The sequence below is a fragment of the Pristiophorus japonicus genome, chromosome 18 (assembly GCF_044704955.1).
Source record: "Pristiophorus japonicus isolate sPriJap1 chromosome 18, sPriJap1.hap1, whole genome shotgun sequence".
Taxonomy (NCBI): domain Eukaryota; kingdom Metazoa; phylum Chordata; class Chondrichthyes; family Pristiophoridae; genus Pristiophorus; species Pristiophorus japonicus.
The window spans coordinates 41688986-41716604 of record NC_091994.1 but is presented as its reverse complement, the minus strand read 5'-3'; the positions used below and the strand labels follow the sequence as shown (position 1 = coordinate 41716604).

The 27619-nt window shown below is 45.8% G+C and overlaps 1 protein-coding gene across 1 annotated transcript in view; it reads right to left on the bottom strand.

Moving 5' to 3' along the window:
* Positions 1 to 4672: 4672 nt before the first annotated feature.
* sema6bb (sema domain, transmembrane domain (TM), and cytoplasmic domain, (semaphorin) 6Bb) overlaps positions 4673 to 27619 on the bottom strand; it is a 454736-nt gene continuing 431789 nt past the window's right edge. The window contains exons 15-17 of the mRNA XM_070860875.1: positions 24595 to 24672; positions 20437 to 20495; positions 4673 to 5943 (exon numbers count right to left, since the gene is read on the bottom strand). Coding sequence (XP_070716976.1) covers positions 4931 to 5943; positions 20437 to 20495; positions 24595 to 24672 — 1150 coding nt within the window. The 3' untranslated portion in view covers positions 4673 to 4930. The remainder of the gene's footprint in view (positions 5944 to 20436; positions 20496 to 24594; positions 24673 to 27619) is intronic.

Below are 27619 nucleotides of genomic sequence, written 5' to 3'. Positions count from 1 at the left end.
AGGAGCCCCTGGTAATTAGATTTTGATGGGTATTGGACGGAATTGCAATGTAAAAATCGCACATTGATCATTGAGTGGTAAACATAACACTTCCCCTTTGAATCATTTTTTAATAATTTTTGATCAAACTCGCATCAAATTAATGTTGAAGAAACTAACAAGCCAAGCTACCAGTTTCTGGGCTGCCTTTGATTTTAAGGGGTTGTAGCCACACAAGCTCATCAAGCACTCATCTTTGGAACTTGAGCAAGATGGCCTCCCAGCAGATTTAAGTCAAATTTGGACAGCTAAGTTCAGTACGCTCTCCTCTTGTTCGATTGCATTATGTGAAACCCAGATAAATACCAAGTATTCCTGAAAAAATACAGCATTGAAGAGGATTTTATTTGACCCTGTGTGTAGGGGCGGGGTGGGGGGATAGCTACATTTCGGCAAGGTTAAAGAGGAAGAAAAGATTGTTCAAAATACTTTCCTGTTTATTCAAAAAAAGACATAATTAAAAAAACAGGACTTGATTTTTTTTTTCAAATGGTGGCTATCTGTCTGCAAGTCATTCCAGGTGCAGTTCTGGTCACCTCATTACAGGAACGATGTGATTGCACCAGAGAGGGTTCAGAGGAGATTTATGAGGATGTTGCCCGAACTGGAGAATTTTAGCTATGAAGAAAGATTGGACAGGCTGGGGTTGTTTTCATTGGAATAGAGGAGACTGAGGGGAGACCCTATTAAGGTGTATAAAATTATGAGGGGCCTAGATAGAGTGGATAGGAAGGACCTATTTCTCTTAACAGAGGGGTCAACAACCAGGGGACATAGATTTAAAGTAATTGGTAGGTGGTTTAGAGGGGATTTGAGGGGAAAGTTCTTTATCCAGAGGTTGGTGGGGGTCTGGAACTCACTGTCTGAAAGGGTGGTAGAGGCAGGAACCCTCACCACATTTAAAAAGTACTTGGATGTGCACTTGAAGTGCCGTAACCTACATGTCCACGGACCAAGAGCTGGAAAGTGGGATAAGGCTGGCTAGGTCTTTGTCGGCCAGCGCGGACACGATGGGCTGATATGGCCTTCTTCCATGCTGTAAATTTCTATGATTCTATGCGCAGGGCACCTCCGAGTCAGTAACATCAGCAGAGCAGCCAAGAGTCAAGGAAGATGGTTGGGCCCGTTTCCATGTTGTCATTTCTACGTAATGTCAAATCAATATGCCGGAACTCCGCTGAGATAAACAATTTAGCTTTATAATTTTGTACTTTTTGGTTAGATGACGAACAAAAATGACTTTCCTTAGAGTTTCTTTTCATGTTCAAAGATAGGTTGGATTTATGCTTTTTCCCTTTGTTAGTGAAACTACGCTCAGACTGTATCATGAAATAAGGAACCCATTTGGCATCTGATAATGGAATTACCATCAAGGTCGCAGTATAATAAATGGTATTTCTGCCACTTTTTACAAACAACTTAAGTTTTGGTTAATATTAATGATTAGTAACCCCCCCCCCACCCCGGCTCAACACCTTTCACACTTTAGTGGATAAGTGTTATTTTCATTGGGCTACAGTAGACATGTAAATGTAATTTAGATTTGTGTGTTCAGTAAGGTGGTATTATCCAAAATGGATTAACATTGTGGATATGGTGCAATGGCATTTATTCAGTAATGTGCTGCGACATGAGCAAGCCTAATACTCATTCTGGTGACTTACTTAGTAAAGACTTCAAGAACCAGGGTTTGATTCTTACTCTGTGGCGAGGCACCTGCCTCAATTGAGGGGCTAATAGAGAACACTGCAATTAGCTTCAGTGCTCCAGGTTGCGAGAGAAGGTCATCATCATAGGCAGTCCCTCAAAATCGAGGAAGACTTGCTTCCACTCTAAAACTGAGTTCTCAGGTGACTGTATATTCCAAAATGGGAATTACAGTCTCTGAAACAGGCGGGGCAGACAGTGGTTGAGGGAAGGGGTGGGTGGGGAATCTGGTTTGCTGCACGCTCCTTCCGCTGTCTGCGCTTGATTTCTGCATGGTCTTGGTGATGAGACTCGAGGTGCTCAGCGCCCTCCCGGATGCTCTTCTTTCACTTAGGGCGGTTTTGGGCCAGGGATTCCCAGGTGTCGGTGGGGATGTTGCACTTTATCAAGGAGGCTTTGAGGGTGTCCTTGAAATGTTTCCTCTGCCCACCTGGGGCCCGCTTGCTGTGTAGGAGTTCTGAGTAGAGCGCTTGCTTTGGGAGTCAGCAACTGGTTCTGCTCACCATTCGATGATTGTTGCTAAGAAGTGTTCATTTCTGGAATTTAGGTTGAGAAGAAAACTGGGCTCACCTGTGGTGCCTCCCTGGCCTTCAATGGTCAAACAGCCTGCATTCATTGGCCAATACCCCAGAGGGGATCTGCCCCAGAGGGCTGTGGATGCTGAGTCTCTGAATATATTCAAGGCTGAGATAGATACATTTTTGGAGTCTCGGGGAATCCAGGGATACGGCGATCGGGCAGGAAAGTGGAGTTGAGGTCGATGATCAGCCTTGATCTATTGAATGGTGGAGCAGGCTCGAGGGGCCGTAGGGCCTACTCCTGCTCCTATTTTTTATGTTCTAATACAGGGTGACTACTATGAAACCAAACAGTATCACTGCTTTCACCTGAAGAGGAGAACAAAAAGGAGAAATTCGGAGGCAATGGGGCCAAAATCCCAGGTCCCAAAGAGGCCTGTTTGCGGTGGCCATTCCTAAAAATTGAATGACCGATGCTTTGGAGTCAACAGGCCGACCTGACCTAAATTCAGTTCAGGGATCTTTTGGCCTGGACCCCATCCTGCCCAAGTAGTTGCACCGCCAATGTTGAGCAACAAAAAAATACTTCCCAGCGATTTTCAGTTCAACTGCTTGATCCCTCGCCGGTTTTTCTGCCGGTGCACCATCTCCACACTGAATGCGGTCCGGCAGTGCAGTTGCCCTTAAAGGGGAGGGCCCACTGCCGTGGCCGCAATGGAAACATTTTTTGCCGGTGATTTGCCAATCGGCCGGCAAAATACTGCCCCCGGGTTCGGCCGGGCCGCCAACAGGCAGCCTGACACCCCCTCTTGGGTGCCAGGCCACTGGCCTGGCCAAAGCCCTCCCTGGTAGCCCAGTGGCCAAAGTTAAAAAATGATAGAATCTCTCCCCTTTAATAGAGGGGCGAGAGCATAGTAACTCACACGCACTATGATGTCACCACGACTCCGCCGCTGATTGACAGCGACGGAGGCCACGACCGACCCATTTTCAGCCAGTCGGCCTGGCTTTGAATCTAAGGCCCACCCCCATTATGATCCATTTCCTGTAGGACTTTAAAAAAAATGTCAAAGTCCTTAAAATGGATCTACTTACCGCGCCAGGAGTTCCAGCGGTAAGTACCACTCCAAAACTCATAGGTGCACCAGCAGGTGCACCTGAATTTCGACCCCACTGTTTCCAATTAATATTTGGAGGAAAATTTCAGGGAGGTGGGATCCTACCCAAGTTTACCCTCTGGACTACTAAAAGGTCCCATGGCAAATCAGAGCGGTTTGATGGGTTGTTCATCTATCTTTCTGTTTATTGGTGGTGAGGAGCTATCAAGATAGAAGGGTCAAATTAAGAGGCAATATGAAAAAGTTACCATATTGGTACAATGTTAAAGTGGGTGCAGGAACAGAGAGACCTGAGGGTTTATGTACACAAGTCTTTAACGATGGCAGGGCAAGTTGAGAAGGTGGTTAAAAAGGCTTACGAGATCCGCAGCTTTCTAAATAGAGTACAAAAGAAAGGCAATTATGCTAAACCTTTATAAAACACTAGTTAGGCCCCAGCTGCAATATTGTGGCCAATATTGGGCACCACACTTTAAGAAGGGTGTCAAGGCCTTTGGGAGAGTTCAGAGGATATTTACTAGAATGGTACCAGGGATGCGTGACTTCAGTGATGTGGAGAGACCAGAGGAGCTGGAATTGTTCTCCTTAGAGCAGAGAAGGTGATGAGGAAATTTGATAAAAGTGTTCAAAATCATGAAGGGTTTTGATATAAATAAGGAGAAACTGTTTCCAGAGGACACAGATTTAAGGTAATTGGCAAAAGAACTCGAGGCGATATGAGGAAAAAACAAATACGCAGCAAGTAGTTATGATCTGGAATGCGTTGCCTGAAAGGGTGGTGGAAGCAGATTCAATAGTAACTTTCAAAAAGGAATTGAATATATACTTGAAGGGGAAAAGTTTGGAGGGCTATGGGGAAAGAGTAGGGGAATGGGACTAATTGAAAAGCCCTTTAAAGAGTCAGCACAGGCCCGATGGGCCGAACGGCTTCCTTCTGTGCTGTATCATTCTATGATTCTATGATTTTGACCCCTTTGGGAAACATGTATACTTGAAAGGATATGTTGTTATAAATCTAATCTGCACAAATCTGAAATTAGGCCCAATGTAGCTTGTCCAAACAACAAATCGTGCCGAATTCATTTCAGCAATGATATACAATAATAGCAAATTAACTTTATAAACTCATATTAGAGTCTAATGATTTTCTGAAGTGCACAGTCAGTATCTTGTGCAGCTGGATGCTGTTTTATTAGATTATCAGTAATAAAAATCTCGCTGTGAAAAATTGTAAGAGAAATTTCTAATTAAATTCCTGGATAATTTTCCCTTTTATTACCATGGCTCCTGAAAAGTTAGCAGTAAAGAGAAATCCAGTAAGATTCCTCAGTCATTTCCTCCCCCTACACTACTCCGTCCTTCTGAAGCTCATGTATTTTTTTTTTTGCAAAGGATATAAATCCTTAATTTTGAGGACCCAAGGCCTTTGTTGTCGAAGGGCACTGTTGTCTCCATGCCCAGGTTTGCTCCAGTATTTAACTTTCGTTTGAAATACTTGTCCCACATTTTCACAAAGATTAATGAAGAGATAGGAAAGCACATTGTGTCTCATTTTGCTGAAGGTGTCCTTTCAACGCCTGACTTTTTTGGTGGTTTGAAGCCTGCGAGGTCAGCTTGCCCGGTGACGGACTGGACTGGTTGATGGAGATGTACATGGTGTACAGGCACTGGGTCTTTTCTCTGCAGAGCTGTAGAACTTTCCCCTCTGTTAAATGTTTGACTCCTTGCATGTTGTGAGGGTATGGGTGCGCTGGCCTTCTCGTAGTTCCACTGTGTGGAACAAGTTGGGTCATCCCCAATATAGTCTTGTGGCAGTATGGGTGTTGATGCACCCTTTCTTCTTTTGGGGCTGTTATGAGGAGATACTGAATATTCCACAAAAGCATGGCCACCTCCATTGCCACCTAAGGATGACCTATAGTGAGAACCTGGGTTCTCAAGCTGTTCTCTCATACCGTGTGAAAGGTAATGGTTGTCCATGATGTCGTTACTGTCACTCATCAGCTCCTGATCCCGCTGAAAGGAATGGCGGGAAGTTGGAATGACTCGCATGTTGCCAAGGTGATGGGACATTGCTTGATGCGTGGAGTCAACAAGGATCATCGGTGATCCTGCGCACGGTTGATCCCTGAGACTTGCGTTGATCAGGTTCTGCTCCCACTCACAGCTTCTGATGCCCGTACTGCGCTTCTGCTGCAATGGTGTCTGCTCCGGTGTCGGTAAAACTGTCGAGTCAAGGTGATGCTGACTGGTTTTGATCAAGCTCTTCGACCAGCCATTCTGCATCAGAGGAGCAAGCAGGGTTTCTGGCTGTCCTCGGGACCGGCGCTCTACCATGCCACCCAGTTTGGTCACGCTGACCACAGACTCGCTGTGAGAAAGGATGGTTTCCTTTTCTTTTCTCCTTGCTGTATCCTTTTTGTCCCGATGGCCAATGAACCAACAGACGCTGAATCCGGAGATAACTGCTCCTATCACAAAGGCAGCGATGGCTGAGATCACAAGGAGGTTGACGGAAACCAGACCATTGGGCTCCTCAACAAAACTTTCATGTATCAGGCCTATAGTGGGAACAAGGATATACACATTAAGAAGCAGTAAACATTATGTTTGTTGACCTATAAAGTTGGACAGCAGTAATCAATGTCTTTTTGTCCTTCCCTTCCATTACATTTTCTAATTTTCTACTTCATCTCTTGGTGAGTGTTAAATGCATCACAGATTTAATTAGCTCATTTTTGTTATGCTTTATCCTATCAGGTTCATAAGGCACCTCAACCCCAGTCTCACAAATACACTTCCTCCTGCATTACTATGATGTTTCCATTTCAATCTTCTGCTCTAGCTATACATACAACACTGTGAATTTCTGCCCTCCACATCACTCTTTTGAAATCATCACACCATCTCTTGTCCCCAACTCATTCTTCCCCGGTCCCTCAAAACTGTGAAAATTCTCACCTCCCTCAGACTTCCCGTCCCCCTTTAATCTGTAGGTTTAGAAAAATCAATCTTGGTGACTCTGAACTCTTGGAAGAGGAGTTTATTTAGGGGTGCTTTTAGAAAGTTGCCATTCCAAAAGCACACTTTTAAGCTGGATCATTGACAGGTTCTTGTGGGGCCGGATTTCTGCTCCTGGTGTATCCGCTTTACCAGCATGCTTTGCTCGGCACACTTCGCACTGCCTACGCACAAAGGTAACTTTGACGGGTTTTCCATTTGTCTGCTCATGTAAATGAAGCCAGTGCAGCCCCAGTGTGATTTGGGAACACAGAAGTCGGGTTTTCTGGGGCAGGAGCTAAAATGTGCAGCTTCGTACAGTGTCACCTGCACTTTCTTATTGGGAGCAGTTTGAAATGAGGTATTTGTGTGGAATTCAATGGAAATAAAAATCGGGAGAGATGTAAATCGGGCTGCTGATTGGCTATCGCCCATTTTACACTATGGCACCAAGTCAAGATGTACCTCACTGACTCTAATCCTGGTTTTTTGCTCCCTCTCCACCCAGTGTGGACCATGGCAGAAGCATCTCAGCCCCCTATGATTCTATGTCCTGAGCCCAAAGTTCTGGTTGTACATCAAAGTGAACCTGGTAGTGATTCTATTACTGCAGTCACTGCAAAATAACATTTCTAAAGTTCTTAAGTGGGCTACTGGACTGCCGTAGTGCCTGAGGAATCTTTCTGCCTTCCTGGAGGTGCTGGTATCACAACTGTAACGTATTTGCTTCTTGGATTCTTTGCTTAAGAATTCATAGCAACATATTGCTAGTAAGAACTAGTTGGTTTATTAGCAAAGGTTTAACAATCACAATACACAGTACCAGTTCATCCACCAGGCTTACAACCATCTGTCTCATCGTGGACCCCCTGAACCCAACTGGCTGGGGTTTTATTGAGTCTTGTAAACATCACATGACTGGCCAAAGCACTCACAGCTCAACAGCTCTGCAACTCTTTTGGAGTAAAACATAATTAACATTAAATCAAGTGACCCCTAATCTGGGGGACACTCCAGCCACTTTTCAACTGCCCTTTTTTTGTGGGTTTTTTTTTGTGATTTTTTTTGGGGGCATTAAAATCATAAATTTTACAAGTGCCCCCTATAAAAGGGGAGGGGGACACTAAAACCGGCAATTAAAACAAATTAAACTTTAAAACATATAAAATCAAATTAAAATTTGGTTGCCGGGGGTAACGATGCACTCCAGTCCCTCCGGTGCCCACCTCTCGCGGAAGGCCGCGAGCGTACCGGTGGACACCGCGTGCTCCATCTCCAAGGACACCCTGGCCCGGATGTACGCACGGAAGAGAGGCAGGCAGTCGGGCTGAACGACCCCCTCGACCGCCCGCTGCCTGGACCGGCTGATGGCACCCTTGGCCGTACCCAGGAGCAGTCCTACAAGGAGGCCTTCGGACCTACCCGCTCCCCTCCGCACAGGGTGCCCAAAGATCAGGAGTGTGGGACTGAAGTGCAGCCAGAAATTGAGGAGCCACCCATTTAAATAATGGAACAGGGGCTGCAACCTCGCACATTCAATAAAAACGTGGAACACGGACTCTTCCAGACCGCCTGTGAGCCCGTGAACCGGCTTAAAAATTTGTTGCACGGGTCTGCTCCATGCACCACCCTCCAGGCCAAGTCCCCGATAAATAGTGGGAGGACTCCCGCGTAGAGTGCACTTCATTGGGGACCCCCGCCTCCTCCGGACGGCAAGATGGTACGCCATGGCGTGTCCGGACGGCAGACGAGGATGGCAAGGTTGAGAGTGTGCAGGAGCAGCCCGTACAGGAGTCCCCTCCGCGCAGAACTGAAAGGCACGGAGGGGATTTCCCTGAGGCGGCTCAAGTTGTGAGGCGCTGGCTCCCGAGGGAGTTTCCGGGGTTTGGCACCGATGAGGAATTCCGTCCGGACGGAGGTCAGTTCGGACGGGATCTCCCCACGTGCTTGAGCCTCCTTGACACACCTAACGGAGTCAGGGCCCAGAGCTTCAACAGCTCTACAAACTACATGACAAAAACCGTCTGCAATCCTTTAGTATTCTGATAGTAGCCATTCTTCACGTGTGAATCCAGACAGCGAGTATCAACACGCTCTTCTACCGCGAGGCTATTGCAGCTGAGCATAATCCTATTGTCAGTCAATGTCCACATCCATGTACTTTCCAGCAGGAGTGACTGGCCAGCGATCAGGAGTGAGAACTCTGGTTGATGGTTCCCCTCCCTAGCCCAGGGGCACTGAGGCCAATTGTAGTAGATCAGTTGATGTCTGGCTGATATGAGCTGACTCAGCACAGACTGGGGATTAAACCTGGGACCATCTGGCTTTACTGTTTAATACAAGTGGCGCCTTCACCCATTAGACCACAGTCCATCAGGGAGTTCTTGAATTTTACTTTTAATCTTCTTAATGTTAGCAGGGTGATCATGGGACAGATTTCCCTGGCTTGAGAACAGAAGTCAGCAGTATACCTAGGGTCTGTCAGGCCCTGTATCGTTGTCTCGAACTGGTATCTGCAGGAGTTGAATCAGATACGCTCACGTCAAGACTGCTGTTAATCTCCCATTGTAACTAACTATAGGAAGAGACCTTTTCTTACTTTAAATTAAGGGCCTTAAGTTAGGGGATGGGATTAATAACTAAAAACCAAATCTAATGAATTAAATACATTAGAGATGGCAGAGCAGACGATGTGTCACTGTTGCAACATGTGGGAGCTGGTGGACCCCATTGAGGTCCACGGCGACCACATCTGTAGCAAGTGCCCGCAGCTCGAGGAACTTTGGCTCCGTGTTGATGAGCTGTTATCCGAGCTGCAGACACTGCAACACATTAGGGAGGGGGAGAGTAACCTGGACACTGAGATCCAGGAGCTAGTCACAACAATTAGATTAATTCATTCAAATTCAATCCGTGGTCAGAGACAGGAGTGTGTGACTCCGTGAGGAAGGTATGGGGACTCAGGAGGTAGCGATGGAGGAGCCTCAGCCCTTGCTCTTGTCCAACAGGTTCGAGGCTCTTACTGCCTGTGTGGACGAGAGCAGGGACTGCAGGGAGGATGAGCAAACTGACCACAGCACCGTAGTACAGGGGGTCATTCAAATGAGGGGGGCGGGGGGAGTAAAAAGAAACATTGTAGTGGTAGGGGACAGTATCATTTGGGGGATAGATACTGTTCTCTGCAACCGAGAGCGTGAGTCCCGAAGGCTGTGTTGCCTACCCGGTGCCGGGGTTAAGGACATCTCCTCTGGGCTGGAGAAGAACTTGGAGTGGGAGGGGGAAGATCCAGTTGTCGTGGTCCACATGGTAGGTAGGATAAATAAACTGGTTCTGCTGAGGGATTATGAGCAGCTAGGAGCCAAATTAAAAAGCAAAACCACAAATGTAATAATTTCTGGATTAATACCTGAGGCACGAGGGTAAATAAGATCAGAGAGTTAAACACGTGACTCAAAGACTGATGTGGGAGAAATGGGTTTTGGTTCGTGGGGCACTGGCACCAGTACTGGGGTAAGAGGGAGCTGTTCCGTTTGGACGGGCTCCACTTAGACTGTGCTGGGTCTAGGGTCCTGGCGAATCAAATAACTAGGGCTGTAGAGAGGGCTTTAAACTAATTAGTGAGGGGGAGGATTCAGGTGAGCAAAAATTTACAAAGTCAAAGAATAAGGAGAAGGCAATAAAGCAGGGTAATATGGGGGAAATGAAAACCAGAGCATACCAGGAAGGGACAGAATGTATAAACATAAAGGTGAATCAGAAAGTGGGGTCAAAGCAGGAAAAAATGATAAGAAAACAAATTTAAAAGTTCTTTATCTGAATGCACGTAGCATTCGTAACAAAATTGATGAGTTAACGGCACAAATAAATACAAATGGGTATGATCTGATAGCCATTACAGAGATGTGGTTGCAAGGTGACCAGGACTGGGAACTAAATATTCAGGGGTATTTGACAATTCTGAAGGACAGATAGAAAGGAAAAGGTGGCGGGGTAGCTCTGTTAATAAAGGATGAGATCAGTGCGTTAGTGAGAAACGATATTGGCTCAGAAGATCAACATGTTGAATCAGTTTGGGTGGAGATAAGGAATAATAAGGGGAAAAAGTCGCTGGTGGGTGTAGTCTATTGGTCCCCTAACAGTAGCTACACTGTTGGACGGAGTATAAATCAAGCAATAATAGAGGCTTTTAAAAAAGGAACGGCAATAATCATGGGCAATTTTAACCTTCATATTGATTGGACAAAGCAAGTTGGCCAGGGTAGCCTTGAGGAAGAGTTCATAGAGTGTATTCGGGATAGTTTCCTTGAACAGTACGTTGCAGAACTAACCAGAGAGCAGTCGATTTTAGATCTTGTACTGTGTAATGAAACAGGATTAATAAATGATCTCGTAGTAAAGAATCCTCTAGGAATGAGTGACCATAACATGGTTGAATTTCAAATTCAGTTGGAGGGTGAGAAAGATGGATCTCAAACCAGTGTCCTAAGCTTAAATAAAGGAGACTACAAAGGTATGAGGGCAGAGTTGGCTAAAGTGGACTGGGAAAATAGATTAAAGTATGGGACGGTTGATGAGCAGTGACAGACATTTAAGGAGGTATTTCATAACTCACAACAAAAAGAAGGAAAAACTGTAAGAGCAGGGCTAATCATCCGTGGCTAACTAAGGAAATAAGGGATGGTATCAAATTGAAAACAAGGCATACAATGTAGCCAAGACTAGTGGGAGGCAAGAGGATTGGGAAACTTTTAAAAGTCAGCAAAGAACCACTAAAAAAAATGATAAAGAGAGGGAAGATAGATTATCAAAATAAACTAGCACAAAATATTAAAACAAATAGTAAGAATTTCTACAGGTACATAAAAAGGAAAAGAGTGGCTAAAGTAAATGTTGGTCTCCTCGGGGATGAGACTGGGGAATTAATAATGGAGAACAGGAAAATGGCAGAGACATTGAACAAATATTTTGTATCGGTCTTCACAGTAGAAGACACTAAAAACATCCAAATAGTGGAATATCAAAGGGCTATAGGAACTTAATACAATCATTATCATTAAAGAAATAGTACTCGGTAAAATAATGGGAATAAAGGTAGACAAGTCCCTCGGACCTGATGGCTTGCATCCTAGGGTCTTAAAAGAAGTGGCTGCAGAGATAGTGGATGCATTGGTTGTAATCTATCAAAATTCCCTGGATTCTGGGGCGGTCCCAGCGGATTGGAAAACTGCAAATGTAACGCCCTATTTAAAAAACGAGGCAGACAGAAAGCAGGAAACTATAGACCAGTTATCCTAACATCTGTCATTGGGAAAATGCTGGAGTCCATTATTAAGGAAGCAGTAGCAGGACTTTTGGGAAAGTATAATTCAATCAAGCAGAGTCAGCACGGTTTTATGAAAGGGAAATCATATTTGACAAATTTGTTGGAGTTCTTTGAGGATGTAATGAGCAGGGTGGAACCAGGGGATGTGGTATATTTGGATTTCCAAGGAATGGTTGCCACATAAAAGGTTACTGCAGAAGATAAAAGTTCATGGAGTTGGGGGTAATATATTAGCATGGATAGAGGATTGGCTAATTAACAGAAAACAGAGAGTCGGAATTAATGGGTCATTTTCCGTATGGCAAACAGTAACTACTGGGGTGCCGCAGGGATTGGTGCTGGAGCTTCAACTATTTACAATCTATATTAATGACTTGGATGAAGGGACCGAGTGTAATGTAGCCAAGTTTGCTGATGATACAAAGATGGGTGGGAAAACAATTGTGAGAAGGACACAAAAAATCTGCAAACAGGCTCAGTGAGTGGGCAAAAAATTGGCAGATGGAGTATAATGTTGGAAAATGTGAGGTTATCCACTTTGGCAGAAAAAATAGAAAAGTAGATTATAACTTAAATGGAGAAAAATTGTAAAATGCTACAGTACAGAGAAACCTGGGGGTCCTTGTGCATGAAACACAAAAAGTTAGTAAGCAGGTACAGCAATTAATCAGGAAGGCAAATGGAATGTTGGCCTTGATTGCAAGGGGGATAGAGTATAAAAGCAGAGAGGTCCTGCTACAAATGTACAGGGTATTGGTAAGGCCACACCTGGAGTACTGCATACAGTTTTGGTCTCCGTATTTAAGGAAGGATATACTTGCCTTGGAGGCTGTTTAGAGAAGGTTGATTCCAGAGATGAGGGGGTTGACTTATGAAGACAGGTTGAGTAGATTGGGCCTCTACGCATTGGAATTCAGAAGAATGAGAGGTGACCTTATCGAAACATATAAGATATTGGCCCAGAAATGCCTGTTGATTGCTTCCCGCGGGCGATCGAGGGAGAAACTTTAAAAAAATGTGCACTTACCTGAAGCTGCTGCGCACACGAGAGTTCCCGGTCCTGAGGCCTCCACTGACTGCGTGTCGCAGCGCGTGCACGTCAGGACGTGCGCAGGGCTGGAGCTGCAGTCACATGGCCCTGGGCAGCCAATCAATGTAAAGTATGTTCTCATTCATAATAATGGGAACTCCGTAAGTTGGAGTTTCCATTATTATGAATGAAAACCCCCCTAAACACACAAAACTCTAATAAAAAAAAATACACCACATATTTTTATTAATTTAAATTAAAGTTATTTATGTATTACTAAAAAAAAAGATTTTTCCGATTTTTAAAAAAGTTTTTTAAATTATGGTTTAAAATAAACTTAGCATAGTGGGGAGGGTTTTTAACAATAAAATGTGTTTTTATAATTTCATTTTAAAATGTATTTGTGTATTTTAAAACTCTTATGCCTGTCAAAGTTGGCTATGCGCCTGCTTTTATCAGGCGCAATTGTTTTCAGGACATTTGCTGGGCAAGATATGGGTAAATCCCGCAATCTTGCCCATGCGAATGTCCTGGCTGCCGAGTTGCGCTGGATCTGTCAAGCTGGAGCTTGACAGATCGGAAAAGCCGTTTTTCAGCGCATGCGCATTGTGCGCTGAAAATCAGCTTTTGCGATGCCTTCCCGGGTCCGTACACACTCCGTCCGGATCCGGGAGGCAGGAATTTCTGGGCCAATGAGGGGGCTCAACAAGGTGGATGTAGAGAGGATATTTCCACCAATAGGTGAAACTAAAACTAGGGGACATAGTCTCAGAATAAGGGGCCGCCCATTTAAAACTAAGATGAGGAGGAATTTCTTCTCTTAGAGGCTTGTAAATCTATGGAATTCTCTGCCCCAGAGAGCTGTGGAGGCTGGGTCATTGAATATATTGAAGGCGGAGATATACAGATTTTTGAGCGACAAGGGAGTAAAGGATTATGGGGAGTGGGCAGGAAAGTGGAGCTGAATCCATGATCAGATCAGCCATGATCTTATTAAATGGCAGAGCAGGCTCGAGGAGCCAAATGGCCTACTCCTGCTCCTAGTTCTTATGTTCTTATGACAGCACACACTGAGACCGCTAGGGAAGATGGGTATCTATATTAAGCAATACTCTACAAGTTACACTTGCATTTAATTAAAGTGCATCGCTTTCCTCTTGTGTTCTTATAAATCTATCTGTGACCTACCAATCTACAAAATTAATTAATGTTTTGTAGCATGGTTCTGTGAGGTGAATATTACTTAACAGATTACTTGCATTAAACTTCTTTGACCCTTCCATGATCAGGCAAGAAAAAAGGTTTTTTCGCCATTGAAAACTATATTGATTTAGCTTTTTAAACTAACAACTGCATAAGCCTAACTTTCATTAACTGAAGTTTAATTAGCTTTTTTCCCTTGGTTATAGTTCATTTCTTTAATAACTGGATCAAAATCACAGCTACATGAATTATTGAGCAGAAGGGCCAGCTTATTCCCCTTTCAATCTCCTCCACACCTTTCCTGATGCGCTGACCCATTTTGGGAACAGGAGCGGACCATTCAGCCCTCAAGCCTGTTCCACCATTCAGTTAGATCATGGCTGATCTGTATCTTAACTCCATCTCTTCGCCTTGATTCCGGAACCCTTAATAACCTTGCCCCACAAAAACCTAACAATCTCAGTTTTGACATTTTCAATTTTCCCCCCGCCTCAACAACCTTTTGGGGAGATGTTGAGTATTTCCAGCATTGTTGGGGAGATAATTCCAGCTTTCTCCCGGGTCCCGTCCATTCCAGTTGCCTGTCCTCATCCAACTGCCCGTTCCTCCTTGTGTGAGCTTAGCCAGTGAGTGTCGGCAGGCCATGGGGAGTGTTACAGTGGTTACTGAATAGTAATGAGGAGCAGTAGCAGTGATTCTGTTTTCTCTTCCTCAGCCCTGGGGCACTGAGGAAACTATAGCGTCCCTACTACTGCTCTGGCTCAGCTCGGTTAGCTCAGCACTGATTGAACCCGAGATTTCATGCACTGCACGGTTCAGTTCAGGTACCACAGGGCCCACATGCTTCATTGATCCAACCTGTGTAGCTCTCTCTCCCCCAACGCCTCTTCCCCCTCCCCAGGTACTCTGTGCAGGGCCAACTTCAACATCTTTGGATTCCAGTTCTTTAAAGATCCTGCGTCTGGTGGACTGGGCCGATTGGTGGATTTTGACCAATTTAGCAGTTCTCCAAGCTTGGGAATTTTAAAGAGATGAAACTTCCAAGGGATCAAAATGGAGGAAGACGAGAATGGAAAGGAGGGGAGAAAGAAGGGGAAGAGAATGAGAGGAGGAAAGGTTGAGTGGGAAAGGAGGAGTGACAATAAGGAAAGAATCTGGGAGGGGATATAAGAGGACAGGAGGGGGAGTCAGGCACTGTGCATGGGGTCTAATGTTTAGAGTCTTGCTCTTTGGGGTTCTTGTTTTACGTGTATGGAAATGTTGCTTTTATGTAGATGATGGTCCCACGTTTTTGTGTATGCTGTGCCCGTATGGTCCAATATGTAACTAACTATATTATAACGTAACCCAGGAGCTCCTTGTGATGTGAACTGGGGTCGAATTTCCATAAGGGTTCCCCGCTCTCCCGCTGTGACGTTGCGGAAGAGCGACACAAACCCCGGAGAGACGGTGTAAACGGCAGGTTAACGCTGTTCCTTCAGGGTTTCCGTCAAAATTACGGTGGGAGAGCAGAAACATCCCTCTCAGAAATTCCAGACGCACGTCTCTGCCACGTACCCTTAATGTTCCCTTAAACATTTCGAAAGTGAACTGAGAAACGCTTAGTGGGATAAAGCAAGATACGAATCGTTAAGCTGATTTTATTCAGACAGTAAAAGTACTGAGTAACAGTAAAAGCAAATTCCACTACCTTCGCTCAACTTCATTTCTCTCCTCAAAATATGGGCAAGCATAATAGCCTTCACATCCTGTCCCTTTGGTGACCTGAGTTATTTGTTTTTGACATTACACCGTGAACCTCTCTTATCCGGCACCCTCGGGACCTGGCCTGTGCCGGATAAGGGAATTTTCCGGACGAGGGGTGGTCACGTTAAATTGGATGGTACAGGGACTGAGCAAGGGGATATCGGGGCTGGCTGGCTTGGGGCTGGGAGTGTGGCAGAGAGATCGTGGGGAGGGGGGGCGGTGTGGATTGCGGGGTCAGGCCAGCGATTGCGGGAGTCGGCAGCGAGGAAGGACTTTAATTTGTTCATGTTGGAGTTCTGCGCATGCGCCACCTGGTGGCCGGGAATGGTGCCGGACGAGGGGTGGTGCTGGATAAGGGAGCCCCAACCTGTACCACCCTTTCTACGTGACTTCTGACTGCAAACGTTGACTTCTTGCATTTTAAGTTCCAGCTCTTGGTCTCAGGCCTACGCCTCACAGCCTCTGGTTTAAAACTTGATTGCCCTGTGTCCCTTTGTCCTTTTCTATCCATGTTTCCACCCTCTCCCCTCAGTGCGTGGGTTGAAAGAAAATATCTCCCACTAATTTCAAAAGGAACAGGCGCTATGCTGACTAATGGGCCTTGGATGGATAATTGACTTTTACATTAACAGTTTTCTCCAAACTGATTCATCTGGTTTTAATACACATCTTCAATGCCTGCAGTCTGTGGCTTTAAAAAGAAAAGTGTGAATTCACTTTGTTTTAAAACACAACACTTTGAACATGAATAAAAACAGAAAATTGTGGAAACACTCAGCATCTGTGGAGAGATAACAGTTAAGGTTTCAGGTCGATGACCTTTCATCAGAACACTTGAAAATGACTTGATTCTAAAATCTTTTCCATGAAAAGAGATGAAAAATCCCAAAACATGAGTAAAAGTACTGCTTTTTGTGCATAGGGGCCCGAATGCAGCAAGACCTGGATGATACTCAGGCCTGGGCTGATAAGTGGCAAGTAACATTCGCACCAAAGTGCCAGGCACTGACCATCTCCAACAAGCGAGAGTCTAACCACCTCCCCTTGACATTCAATGGCATTACAATCGCGGAATCCCCTACCATCAACATCCTGGGGGTCTGGTCCAGAAACTGAACTGGACCAAACATATAAACATTGTGGCTACAAGAGCAGGTCAGAGGCTGGGTATTCTGTGGTGAGTATTTCACCTCCTGATTCCCCAAAGCCTTTCCACCATCTACAAGGCACAAGGCGGGAGTGTAATGGAATACTCTCCACTTGCCTGGATGAATGCAGCTCCAACAACACTCAAAAAGCTCGACACCATCCAGGGCAAAGTAGCCCACTTGATTGGCACCCCATCCACCACCTTCAACATTCACTCCCTCCACCACCGGTGCACCGTGGCTGCAGTGTGTACCATCTACAAGATGCACTGCAGCCACTCATCATGGCTTCTATGACAGCACCTCCCAAACCCGCGACCTCTACCACCTAGAAGGACAAGAGCAGAAGGTGCATGGGAACACCATCACCTCCAGGTTCCCCTCCAAGTTACACACCATCCTGTTTTGGAAATATATCGCTGTTCCTTCATCGTCGCTGGGTCAAAATCCTGGAACTCCCTTCCTAACAGTACTGTGGGAGCACCTTCACCACACGGACTGCAGTGGTTCAAGGCGGCGGCTCACCACCATCTTCTCAAGGGCAATTAGGGATGGGTAATAAATTCTGACCTTACCAGCGACGCCCACATCCCAGGAACAAATATTATTAAAAAATTGTGCTTTTGGGGAGAGGTCACTGTTTTGGGTTTCTCACATTTTTATAATGTGGATCTTATTTTTTTTGAGTGTATGAGGGCCTTGCTTTACTGTGTAATCATATGCAGCTTGCTCACTGGTTTTGACAGTTGTTTCCAACAATAGGCTGGACAATAAGTTCTGATGAAAGGTCATCGACCTGAAATGTTAATTCTTGTTTCTCTCTCGACAGATACTTCATGACGTGCTGAGTGCTTCCAGCATTGTATGTGTTTTATTTCATTTATAATAGGTTGAACATAGATACATGCTTTGAAATGAGGGGTGAAAATTGGAATAGGAATTTAAAAAAATAAAAGCTAGTTAAATAAATTGAAAGCAAGGATCAAAACCGTGTCACAATATTTAACACCAGCAAATACATAGGGTCATAAACAGTGTACAACAAAATCCAATTATGTTTAGTTACTATTTAAGATATTATTTTATAAATATATGAAACTTCTAAATTAATTGCTTTTTTGAATTGTACTGTGCAGAAATCCATAAAAGTACATAAATATTCATTACATTTCTCCTTACACTTACTCCCCCGGGTTGGCACAAGTTTGTATTACACAGATCTGTCATGTCTCACTTATGTTGAATGAAGGTGTCGCATTTTAGTTTATAAAAAAAAATTATTTTGCTTCCATGGAAACAGTCAATTCCAATTATCAGAAAATCTGTTTTCCTCAACATTGGATTCACTTATCAGAAATTCTATGTATTTTCTTTAGTGTAATATAAGCCTGTCTAAGGTATTAAATGATTTTTATTTGGATGAAATTTGTACTTGTCAAAATGAAGAGCGTCATGCCTGGGGAATGGAACACTTTCCAATGTCAGGCAGCCAGGCCCTGGAATACAGTGGGCCCATCCTGTCACTACAAGTGCAGCAGAGTGGAACCCCAACCTACACTCATCATCATCATAGGCAGTCCCTTGAAACGAGAATTACTTGCTTCCACGCCAAAAAAGGATGAGTTCACAGATGTTTCAATAAACTCAAGTTTCGGCCTGAGTTGCTCCTATTTTTTTTGAGCAACTAGCTTAGAATGGAGCATCTTAGAAATTGCAATTCTCGGCATTTAGTTTGCTCCACTTCTAGTGAGTTAGAATAGTTTCATTTTAGAAGAGATTTTTTTTTTTCAAAAGGGGGTGTGTATAGAAGCAGGGAGGTCTTACTGCAGGAGGGAGGGGGAGGGGTGAGAGGAGGGGGGAGGGAGAGAGAAGGGGAGGGGGCGAGGAGGGAGGTAGAGGAGGGGGAGGAGGGGAGGGGGAGGGAGGGGGGAGAGGAGTGAGGGGGAGGGAGAGGAGGAAGGGGGAGGAAGGGGGGAGAGGAGTGCGGAGGGAGGGGAGGGGGAGGGGAGGGGGAAAGGAGGGGAGGAGGGAGAGGAGAGGAAGAGGGAGGGAGGGAGGGAGGAAGGGGAGAGATGGGGAAGGTAGGGAGAGGAGGGGGAGGGAGGGAGAGGAGGGGAGGGGGAGGAAGGGGGGAGAGGAGGGAGGAGAAGGGAGGGGTAGAGGAGGAAGGGGGAGGGAGGGGGAGAGGAGGAGGAGAGGGGAAGGAGGGGGGAGGGAGGAGAGGAGGGGGAGGGGGTGAGAGGAGGGAGGGGAGGAGGGGAGGGGGAGGAGGGGGAGGGAGGAGAGGAGGGGGAGGGAGTGGGGGGGGAGGAGGGGGGAGGCTGAACGGGCCCCACTGACAACTGAAGGCTTCGGGCGGGGCCCACCCCCAGCAAGATGCCGGGTGGGTGGGCCCCACTGACGACGTGGAGGGAGGGAGGGGAGGAGAGGAGGGAGGAGGAGGGGGAACGGCTGAATGGGAGGGAGGGGTTGGGGGAGCTGAACAGGAGAGGGGTCGAGCTGAACGGGAGGGAGGGAGAGTAGGGGAGCGGGAGCTGAATGGGAGGGAGGGAGGCCCAAGTCCCGATCTTCACCCGGGGAGCCCATTCGGCCAGGGCTCGGGCCGGCGTGCTTCGGGCCCCTCCCACGCAGCCTCGGGGGTGAGGAGTGCGCATGTGCAGAGGTCTCTGCACTATTTTCAGCGCCGGGACCTGGCTCTGCCCCGACCCCTTGTGCTGCACCACGCTGAGCACAAAGATGTCCTGAGGAGCTCTAAGAATCACAATGTAGGTTTTCGGCGCCATTTTTATTCCAGAAAGTCGGCGCACCTAATGGAGGTGCGCCGTTCTTACAGAGGGCGGAAACTTGGGCCCAATGAAGGTCCTAATATTCCAGGTCTTGAACTACATCGTGTAGGGTGGAAGATGCCTGTGTGTGGATTCTTTTAACGTGTGGTGGCCATTGCACACCAGCCATCACACGGGCTTGACAGAGCTAGGTCTTGGCCCAGTGGCAAGGATTAACCAAGACGACTGGATACTGCTCTGCTGCATGGGCCTAGTTTACACACATATCGCAGTGTGGGCTGGCCCGTGCTGCCCCTGGGCCCACGCCTCTTCTGAGCCCCGAACTCGCGCCTCTCCTGGGCCCCGATCACGTCCCTCTACAATCTCTCGCCGCTCCTTCGCCCCGACTCACCGCTCCTGCTGTACCTGCCCACGCTCCAATCACCCACACTAGCCCCAGGCCAGACAACCCTAAAAAACCTCTGGGGGCTAGGCCATTTGCATGGCTGTGACAAGTGCATCCACCTTTCAAGGCACATCACGGGTGCTCTCCTTAAACTTCCAGTGGAATGTCAGAGTGGCGCTGGGCCACATGCATTTTCCAGTGTTTGGACCTCGCTGACATTCCCCCTTCCTAGCACAAGGCATTTGGGTCAATTTTAGCAGTGCTTATGGTGCCTCGCTTGATATTAACTAACTCAGCTCAGACTGAGAGATTGCACCTCGGTGTTCACGATCTATACGGCTTAGCACCCCATTGGGCAGTTCATTGCCCCACTGAGTCAAGAGGGGGAATGAGATTCATTTTAAAGGTACACCAATGTCCGACGCAAACTCACCTTCACAGTCACCCAGGTGTGTTGTATTTCCGTGCTCGACATCTTGTTCAAATGGAATACTGCAGGGACAACAAAGATGACACAATCTGGGTAACAATAATCCAATGTCTTCTCTCTATTGGCATTTTTAACATGGATTCAAATTTAGATTGAAAGCATAAAGGGAAACAATATGAAAGATTGCAATAATCTGTTACTATCCAGATTACAGTAAGTTTTAAAAAGATGCATCCTCTGCTTGACTCAAGTGTCTTCAGGTACCTCATCATTCTTTAAGCATGAGCAGGCAGCGAGTTTGTCAATTCTGGAGGAGGCATCACAGCCAGCCTGATCCTGTCCAAATGATTCCGGCCAATGTCATTTATTCATTCACAGGACGTGGGCCTCACTGGCAAGGCCAGCATTTATTGCCCATCCCTAACTGCCCTCGAGGAAGGTGGGCGAGATCCACTTGCAAAGTCTGGAGTTATATATAGGCCAGACCAGGTAAGGATAGCAGAGTTCCTTCCCAAGGGACATCAGTGAACCAGATGGGTTTTTACAAAAATCCAGTAGTTTCATGGTCACCATTACAGATACTAGCATTTTATTCCAGATTTATTTAATTAACTGATTTTAAATTCCCCAGTTGCTGTGGTGGGATTTGAACCCATGTTGCTGGATTACTAGACCTGTAACATAACACAATGCTACCATACCCCTTAACATTGTCAGTGTTAAGGCTCAGACATGAAGAATGTCCATTTGGGTGAGGTACCTGGAGGAAAGGAGGTGATGAGAGGAAGAAAATGGGAAAGGGGAATCCTATGCCCAAAAATAAAGACATCCTCCCTGAAATTCCACCTGTGGGATATTAACGTACAAATGCTTAATGCGCCAGTTTGAAATTCCTGCCTTTTAGTGGAGTAAACAGTAAGTTAGTGGAGAAATGATTTTCACATGGCCGTGTTAAGCATTTGTACGCCAGTATCCCACTGCTCTATGAATTTTGCTCTGTATTCATGAGTGAAGTTATTCCTGAAACACATGTGAAGTGACATTGACTTTTCCAGATACCTTCAGACAAAAAGTAAGTAAATCATGATATCAGTAAGAGTAAGATTCCCAATGGGAAATCTAGTGGTGAACGTCAGCCCATTAATGTCAGGCTGGAATTGATCACCAACCACTAACCAGTTCACACTCTGCCTCCACAGGGCTCCAGACTCCCAGGTAACAATTACACAGTCATTTTAGGTAATTTGGGAGTAAGGCGGCAGTAAGCGTATTTCTTTTTTGAGAAGTGTGAAGCTTAAACAGAACCGTCCTTTAACACTGACTCAAGCAATTAAACCCTTCTTCTGAGAATTGGATGAATTATTGTTTTCAGCGCAGGTGATTTCCAGCTGCGTGCTCACCTCATGGTTGAGGACATTATTTACACACTCCGTGCTCTTGGGAGATAACACAACTCATGAGAAGCAAGTTTTCGGGTGCAGAGCAGCAGTTCTAGCCAGTAGCAAATTTAAGTATTTAAGTCATTCGAATTTAAATGGAGGTGGGGATGAAGTGGGTGAGAAGGACCCAAGCCGTTCATTCCTTTTTCCACTTTTTCTCCCCTTTTTACTTTTCTCCCTATCCTTCCTTGCCCAGTCTCTCCTGTCATCATGCGTCCTTTCATCTCTCCTCTTTCGGATATGCTGCCCTCCCAAATCCCGACCCCAATCCTTCAATGCTCTTCGACCTTCCTATTCTCCTGCTGCCGTCCCAAGCTTGACTCCCTCTTAGATAAGCCTACAGCTCTCCTCTGTGCCTCTCTTGACATTCTACGAAGGGCCCACCGCGGCACTCGTCCCTGCCTCCTTATGAGCAGCAAACCCCCAACTGTCCCATCCTACTCTCTCGCCAGTCCACTGGGGGCTAATCTTCCCAATCTTCTCCCTTTCCAATCCACCCCTCCCAGCGCTGACCCTTTGGGCACTGGCAGCAGAGCAGGCATCACCGACCCTCTCCGCATCTCCCTCCAGAACATCCGTTCACTTGCGAACAAGGCTCTTGCCATCCATGAACTTATCCTGGATGATGGCATCGACATTATGGCCCTGACAGAAACTTGGTTGAGGGGTGATGACACCTTACCCTTAAATGAAGCCTCCCTGCCTGGCTATTCCTTCTACCACTTTCCCCACTCAGACCGCTGTGGTGGCGATGTGGCTCTCATCACCAAATCACACCTTGGTCTGTCCCACTACTCCTCCGGCACTTTCTCCTCCTTGGAGGATCTCACCTTATTGCACCTCTCTCACCTCTCATTTAAAATTCTCCTTCCCTGCCGTCCTATAATTTAAATGGAGAAAAATTGAAAAGTGCTGCAGTACAGAGGGACCTGGGGCCCTTGTGCATGAAACACAAAAAGTGAACATGCAGGTACAGCAAGTAATCAGGAAGGCAAATGGAATGTTGGCCTTTATTGCAAGGGGGATAGAGTACAAATGCAGAGAAGTCCTGCTACAACTGTACAGGGTATTGGTGAGGCCACACCTAGAGTACTATGTACAGTTTTGGTCTCCGCATTTAAGGAAGGATATACTTGCATTGGAGGCTGTTCAGAGAAGGTTCACTAGGTTGATTCTGGAGATGAGGGGGTTGACTTATGAAAATAAGTTGATTAGGTTGGGTCTATACTCATTGGAGTTCAGAAGAATAAGAGGTGATCTTATAAAAACATATAAGATAATAAGGAGGCTCAACATGGTGGATGCAGAGAGGATATTTCCACTAATAGGGGTAACTAAAACTAGGGGACATAGTCTCGGAATAAGGGGCTGCCCATTTAAAACTGAGATGAGGAGGAATTTCTTCTCTCAGAGGGTTATAAATCTATGAAATCTGTCCCTCTCCCTAACATCTGTCTGAGGCTGAACCACACTGTTCGCAAACTTGGTGTCATATTTGACCCTGAAATGAGCTATCAACCACATATCTGCAGCATAACTTAGACTGCCTATTGCCACCTTTGTAACATCGCTCGTCTCCGCCCTTGCCTCAGCTCATCCACTGCTGAAACCTTCATCCATGCCTTTGTTACCTCTAGACTTAACTATTCTAACGCACTCTGGGCTGGCCTCCCAAGTTCTACCCTATGTAAACTTGAGCTCATCCAAAACTCAGCTGCCCATGTCCTTACTCGCACCAAGTTCTGTTTACCCATTATCCCTGTGCTCGCTGACCTACATTGGCTCCCGGTTCAAAATTCTCATCCTTGTTTTCAAGTCCCTCCATGGCCTCGCCCCTCCCTATCTCTGTAATCTCCTCCTGCCGCACAACCCCCTGAGATATCGGCGTTCCTCTAATTCTGGCCTCTTGAGCATCCCTGATTATAATCGCTCAACCATTGGTGGCCGTGCCTTCTGTTGTCTAGGCCCTAAGCTCTGGAACTCCCTGCTGAAGCCGCTCTGCCTGTCTACATTACAACAGCGACTGCACTCCAAAATTACTTTATTGGCTGGAAAGCGCTTTGAGACATCCCGGTGGTTGTCTATCTTTCTACCTCTCTTTCCTCCTTTAAAATGCTCCTTAAAACCTACCTCTTTGACCAAACTTTTGGCCACCTGCCCTGATTTCTCCTTATGTGGCTCAGTGTCAAACTGTTTGTCTTATAATACTCCAGTGAAGCGCCTTGGGACGTCTCACTACTTTAAAGGCGCTATATAAATACAAGTTGTTGTTGAGGTATTGAGGCTTGTAGTCTAATGTTTCCTACTGATTAAAACTTAATTGCAAACTTTTTTAACTTTAAGTAACTACGCCATGAAGCAAATGGAAAAATAACGATCTTCCATTTTGAAAATCAAATTTCTTGTACCCAGCTTTTATTTTAGAAGTTTCCAGCCACACCACTCAAAAACCCGATTTTCTGCTCTAGAATTGGATAGGTGGCAACCTTTCTTAAGACAAAGACTCAGAAAATGTGGGGATATGCTACGCATTCTGGTAGATTGGTCAGTATTTTGTCTCCAGCAGCTGCAAAAAATACAATACCTCACGGAGGAAAGTCATTGAGAAATATTATTATAACAGGCCTGGTTGATTAAATCGGAATGTACACTTTCTAACGGCAAGCCCCTCCCGTTTAGAAACAGAGTTTAGGTTAGGTCATAGGGGTTAACTTGATTCTACCTGGTTCCCGGTTCCAAATATGCACATGCTCCTTCTCCAACCCAGCCACAGTACGGGTCACGAGTGCCAATGCAGCTCCTTTAGAAATAACATTTGAAAAATTCATTAATTCTAATGTTAGATAAAGTTATACAAATAACAAATACATTTGGCAAAGTATGGCTTCTCAAATTTTCTTTCCTCTCTTGACCGTTGCTGCGATATGGTTTCACAGACACTTCACTTCACTTCATTCGATTACAAGGAACTTTGCAGCCAAGGCGAACTCTGATCTCGCCCGGCATCCAAACAAGAATTTCCAGCAAGAGGACCTGGACATTGGTCAGGCGTGGAAAGACTGGGTGATTTTTCCTCTCGAGCCCAAGGGATGCTGAAACCAGTTGTCATATGGAGGTTGAGGTGAGTTAACTCAGTACAGACCAGGGATCGAACCTGCAACCTTTATAACGTAATATTCAGCTCCATACTGTACAGTATACAGCCACTGGGGAGCTCAGGTAGAGCATACTCCCAGGGAAAGCAGTTGAGTTGGAGTCAATGAACTCCTTCATCAGCAGCTCAATAATTGATTGGGGATGGAACGGTTGTTTTTTGACAGTGATAGACTGAGCTGATCAAATACTCCTGGAACCAGTATTCTTCCGAATGTTTTTGGGTTACTGGTCCCTTTAACCAGCTGTGCGGCCCATTCACTGTTAACTGAACAGTGAAAAAAGTGGTCCCGGGCTGCGTGGGACCAGCACAGAGCTGCGCGCAGCTTAGAGGGAACGTTGCCTGGCATGCAATGGTTCCAGTCCTTTTGAGGCCTGTGGCCATGTTGTCTGGATCGAAGCAGGGCTTAGACTGAATAGTGGAGATGTGAGGATGGTGGCACCTTCTGGAATATTGCTTTAAGGATCCGGAAGTATTTATGCAGAACAGTCTCACAGATTAAATGGGTAGGGTGGAGTACATGGTGGTGCAGAGTCATGATAGGATAGATTGTATGGGGTCTGCGAAAGGAGATTAAATGGGTGGGATGGAGTCTATAATAGGGTAGATTGTACAAGCTGTGAAAGCAGCGGGTTTGATGGGCCATGTAATTGTTTCTTGTTCTGTGCGTTTTTGTGATCTCTCATGCCAATGATTACACACCAATGATTATATATTCCAGCCAGGTTCTGAGACACATATATGATATTGATCTATTCAGTCCTTTGAATCAATCTTTATTTTTGGTTCAGAAGATTATAGTTCCACTCCTGTCTCCACACTGTGCGCTTCTGGCGCTGACAATGGGGAGCAGGCGTATTTTACCTCTGGTTCAATAAGTGATTGATAAGTATTGGGCCTTCAGAACATTCCTGACTAACTCACTCAGTGCTTCCCTAGCCCCACACATTGGCTGGTGCTGTAAAATTGTGTGCCACTAATTGCTGAGTGTATGCTGAGCCGATATATAAGCTGACGGCTCTAGCCCAACAATTCAAGGCTCAAGATTCAATAATATTTCCCGATGCTATTACTATTTTATGATCCAGCTGATGGGAAGTGTACCATCTTATACCAACATAACACATTTCCCTGGCAACCAATTTAGTAATGTGTCTCACAGGGCTCCTCCTTAAGTATGAATTCCATCATCAGGACTCCATTCGGATAGGGATTCTGAAGAGGAGTACAGTAAAAGAAAGAAAAATACTTGCATTTATATAGCCTTGGACGTCCCAAAGCGCTTTCAGCCAATAAACTACTTTTGAAGTGTAGTCACCATTGTAATGTAGGGAAACACGGCAGCCAATTTACGCACAGAATGGTCCCACAAAGAGCAATGTGATAATGACCAGGTAATTTGTTTTAGTTATATTGGTTGAGGGATAAATATTGGCCAGGATGGTGCAGAGAATTCCCCTGCTCTTCTTCAAAATAATTCCGTGGGACCTTTTACCTCCACCTGAGATAACAGAGGGGGCCCTCGGTTTAACATCTCATCCAAAAGACAGCACCTCTGACAGTGCAGCGCTCCCTCAGCACTGCACTGGAGTGTCAGCCTAGGTTTTGTGCTCAAAGTCTCTGGAGTGGGACTTGAACTGACTCAGAGGTGAGTGCTACCACTGAGCCAAAGCTGACAGTAAGCACATTGCCACTTAAATATTAAGCTCCTTGCCTCTTCAACCTGCCCCAATTTTCACCCGTCCTTTCCTGAAGGCACCCAGTCTTGCTGCATTATGGTTCCACGGGCACTCGCCATCCTCTTGGCACCTCACTCACATGGCCACTCTTCATGTGGGAGGCTAGCCAGTGGACGCTGGCAATCTCTTTAATGGTGGGGGCATTACAACCAAGTTCAGCCCTTTCCCAACATGTACATTTTGCAGCAGGAGGCACTGGGTCATAATCAATAGTAGGAACCCTGGCTCATTTAACCTCTGCCCATATTTTGCTCCCTTTTCTTAAACCCCTTCTCCCTGATCTTATATATTTTTCTCTCTGTTTCCAATGGCAGCTGGTAATTATTCTGCCATTCATACCCTATCTGGACTAATCTTTTTCTAACTTCTGCCATTTCCATCGCAAGTCAGCCCCTCATCCCTTTTCTCTCTCTAATCTCTCCTGGTTTCCATCCTATCACAGACCTTCCCTTTTGTTCTTTCCTCCCCTCCCCCTTTCAGTGCTCCTTAAGAATCTGTTCATTTCGAACATTCGCCAGTTCTGACAAAGGGTCATCCACCTGAAGGGTCATTAACTCTGTTTCTCTCTCCACAGATGCTGCCTGACCCGTTGAGATTTCCAGCATTTTCTGTTTTTATTTCAGATTCCAGCATCCGCAGTGTGTTGTTTTTGTTTCATTTAACCTCCTCCTTACCCAAAAGGTATTGATATCAATTGTAGCCCCCATCCCTGTGCTGTCACCTTTTCTTTCATTTTTAAAACAGTAACCTCACATTTTTCTCCTCATTCATAAGTGGCTTGGCCTAGCCTATCTGGCCTACTGGAAGCTGTCCTAAGTCTGTCAGGATGTATTTTACTGATGACCTTTCACCTC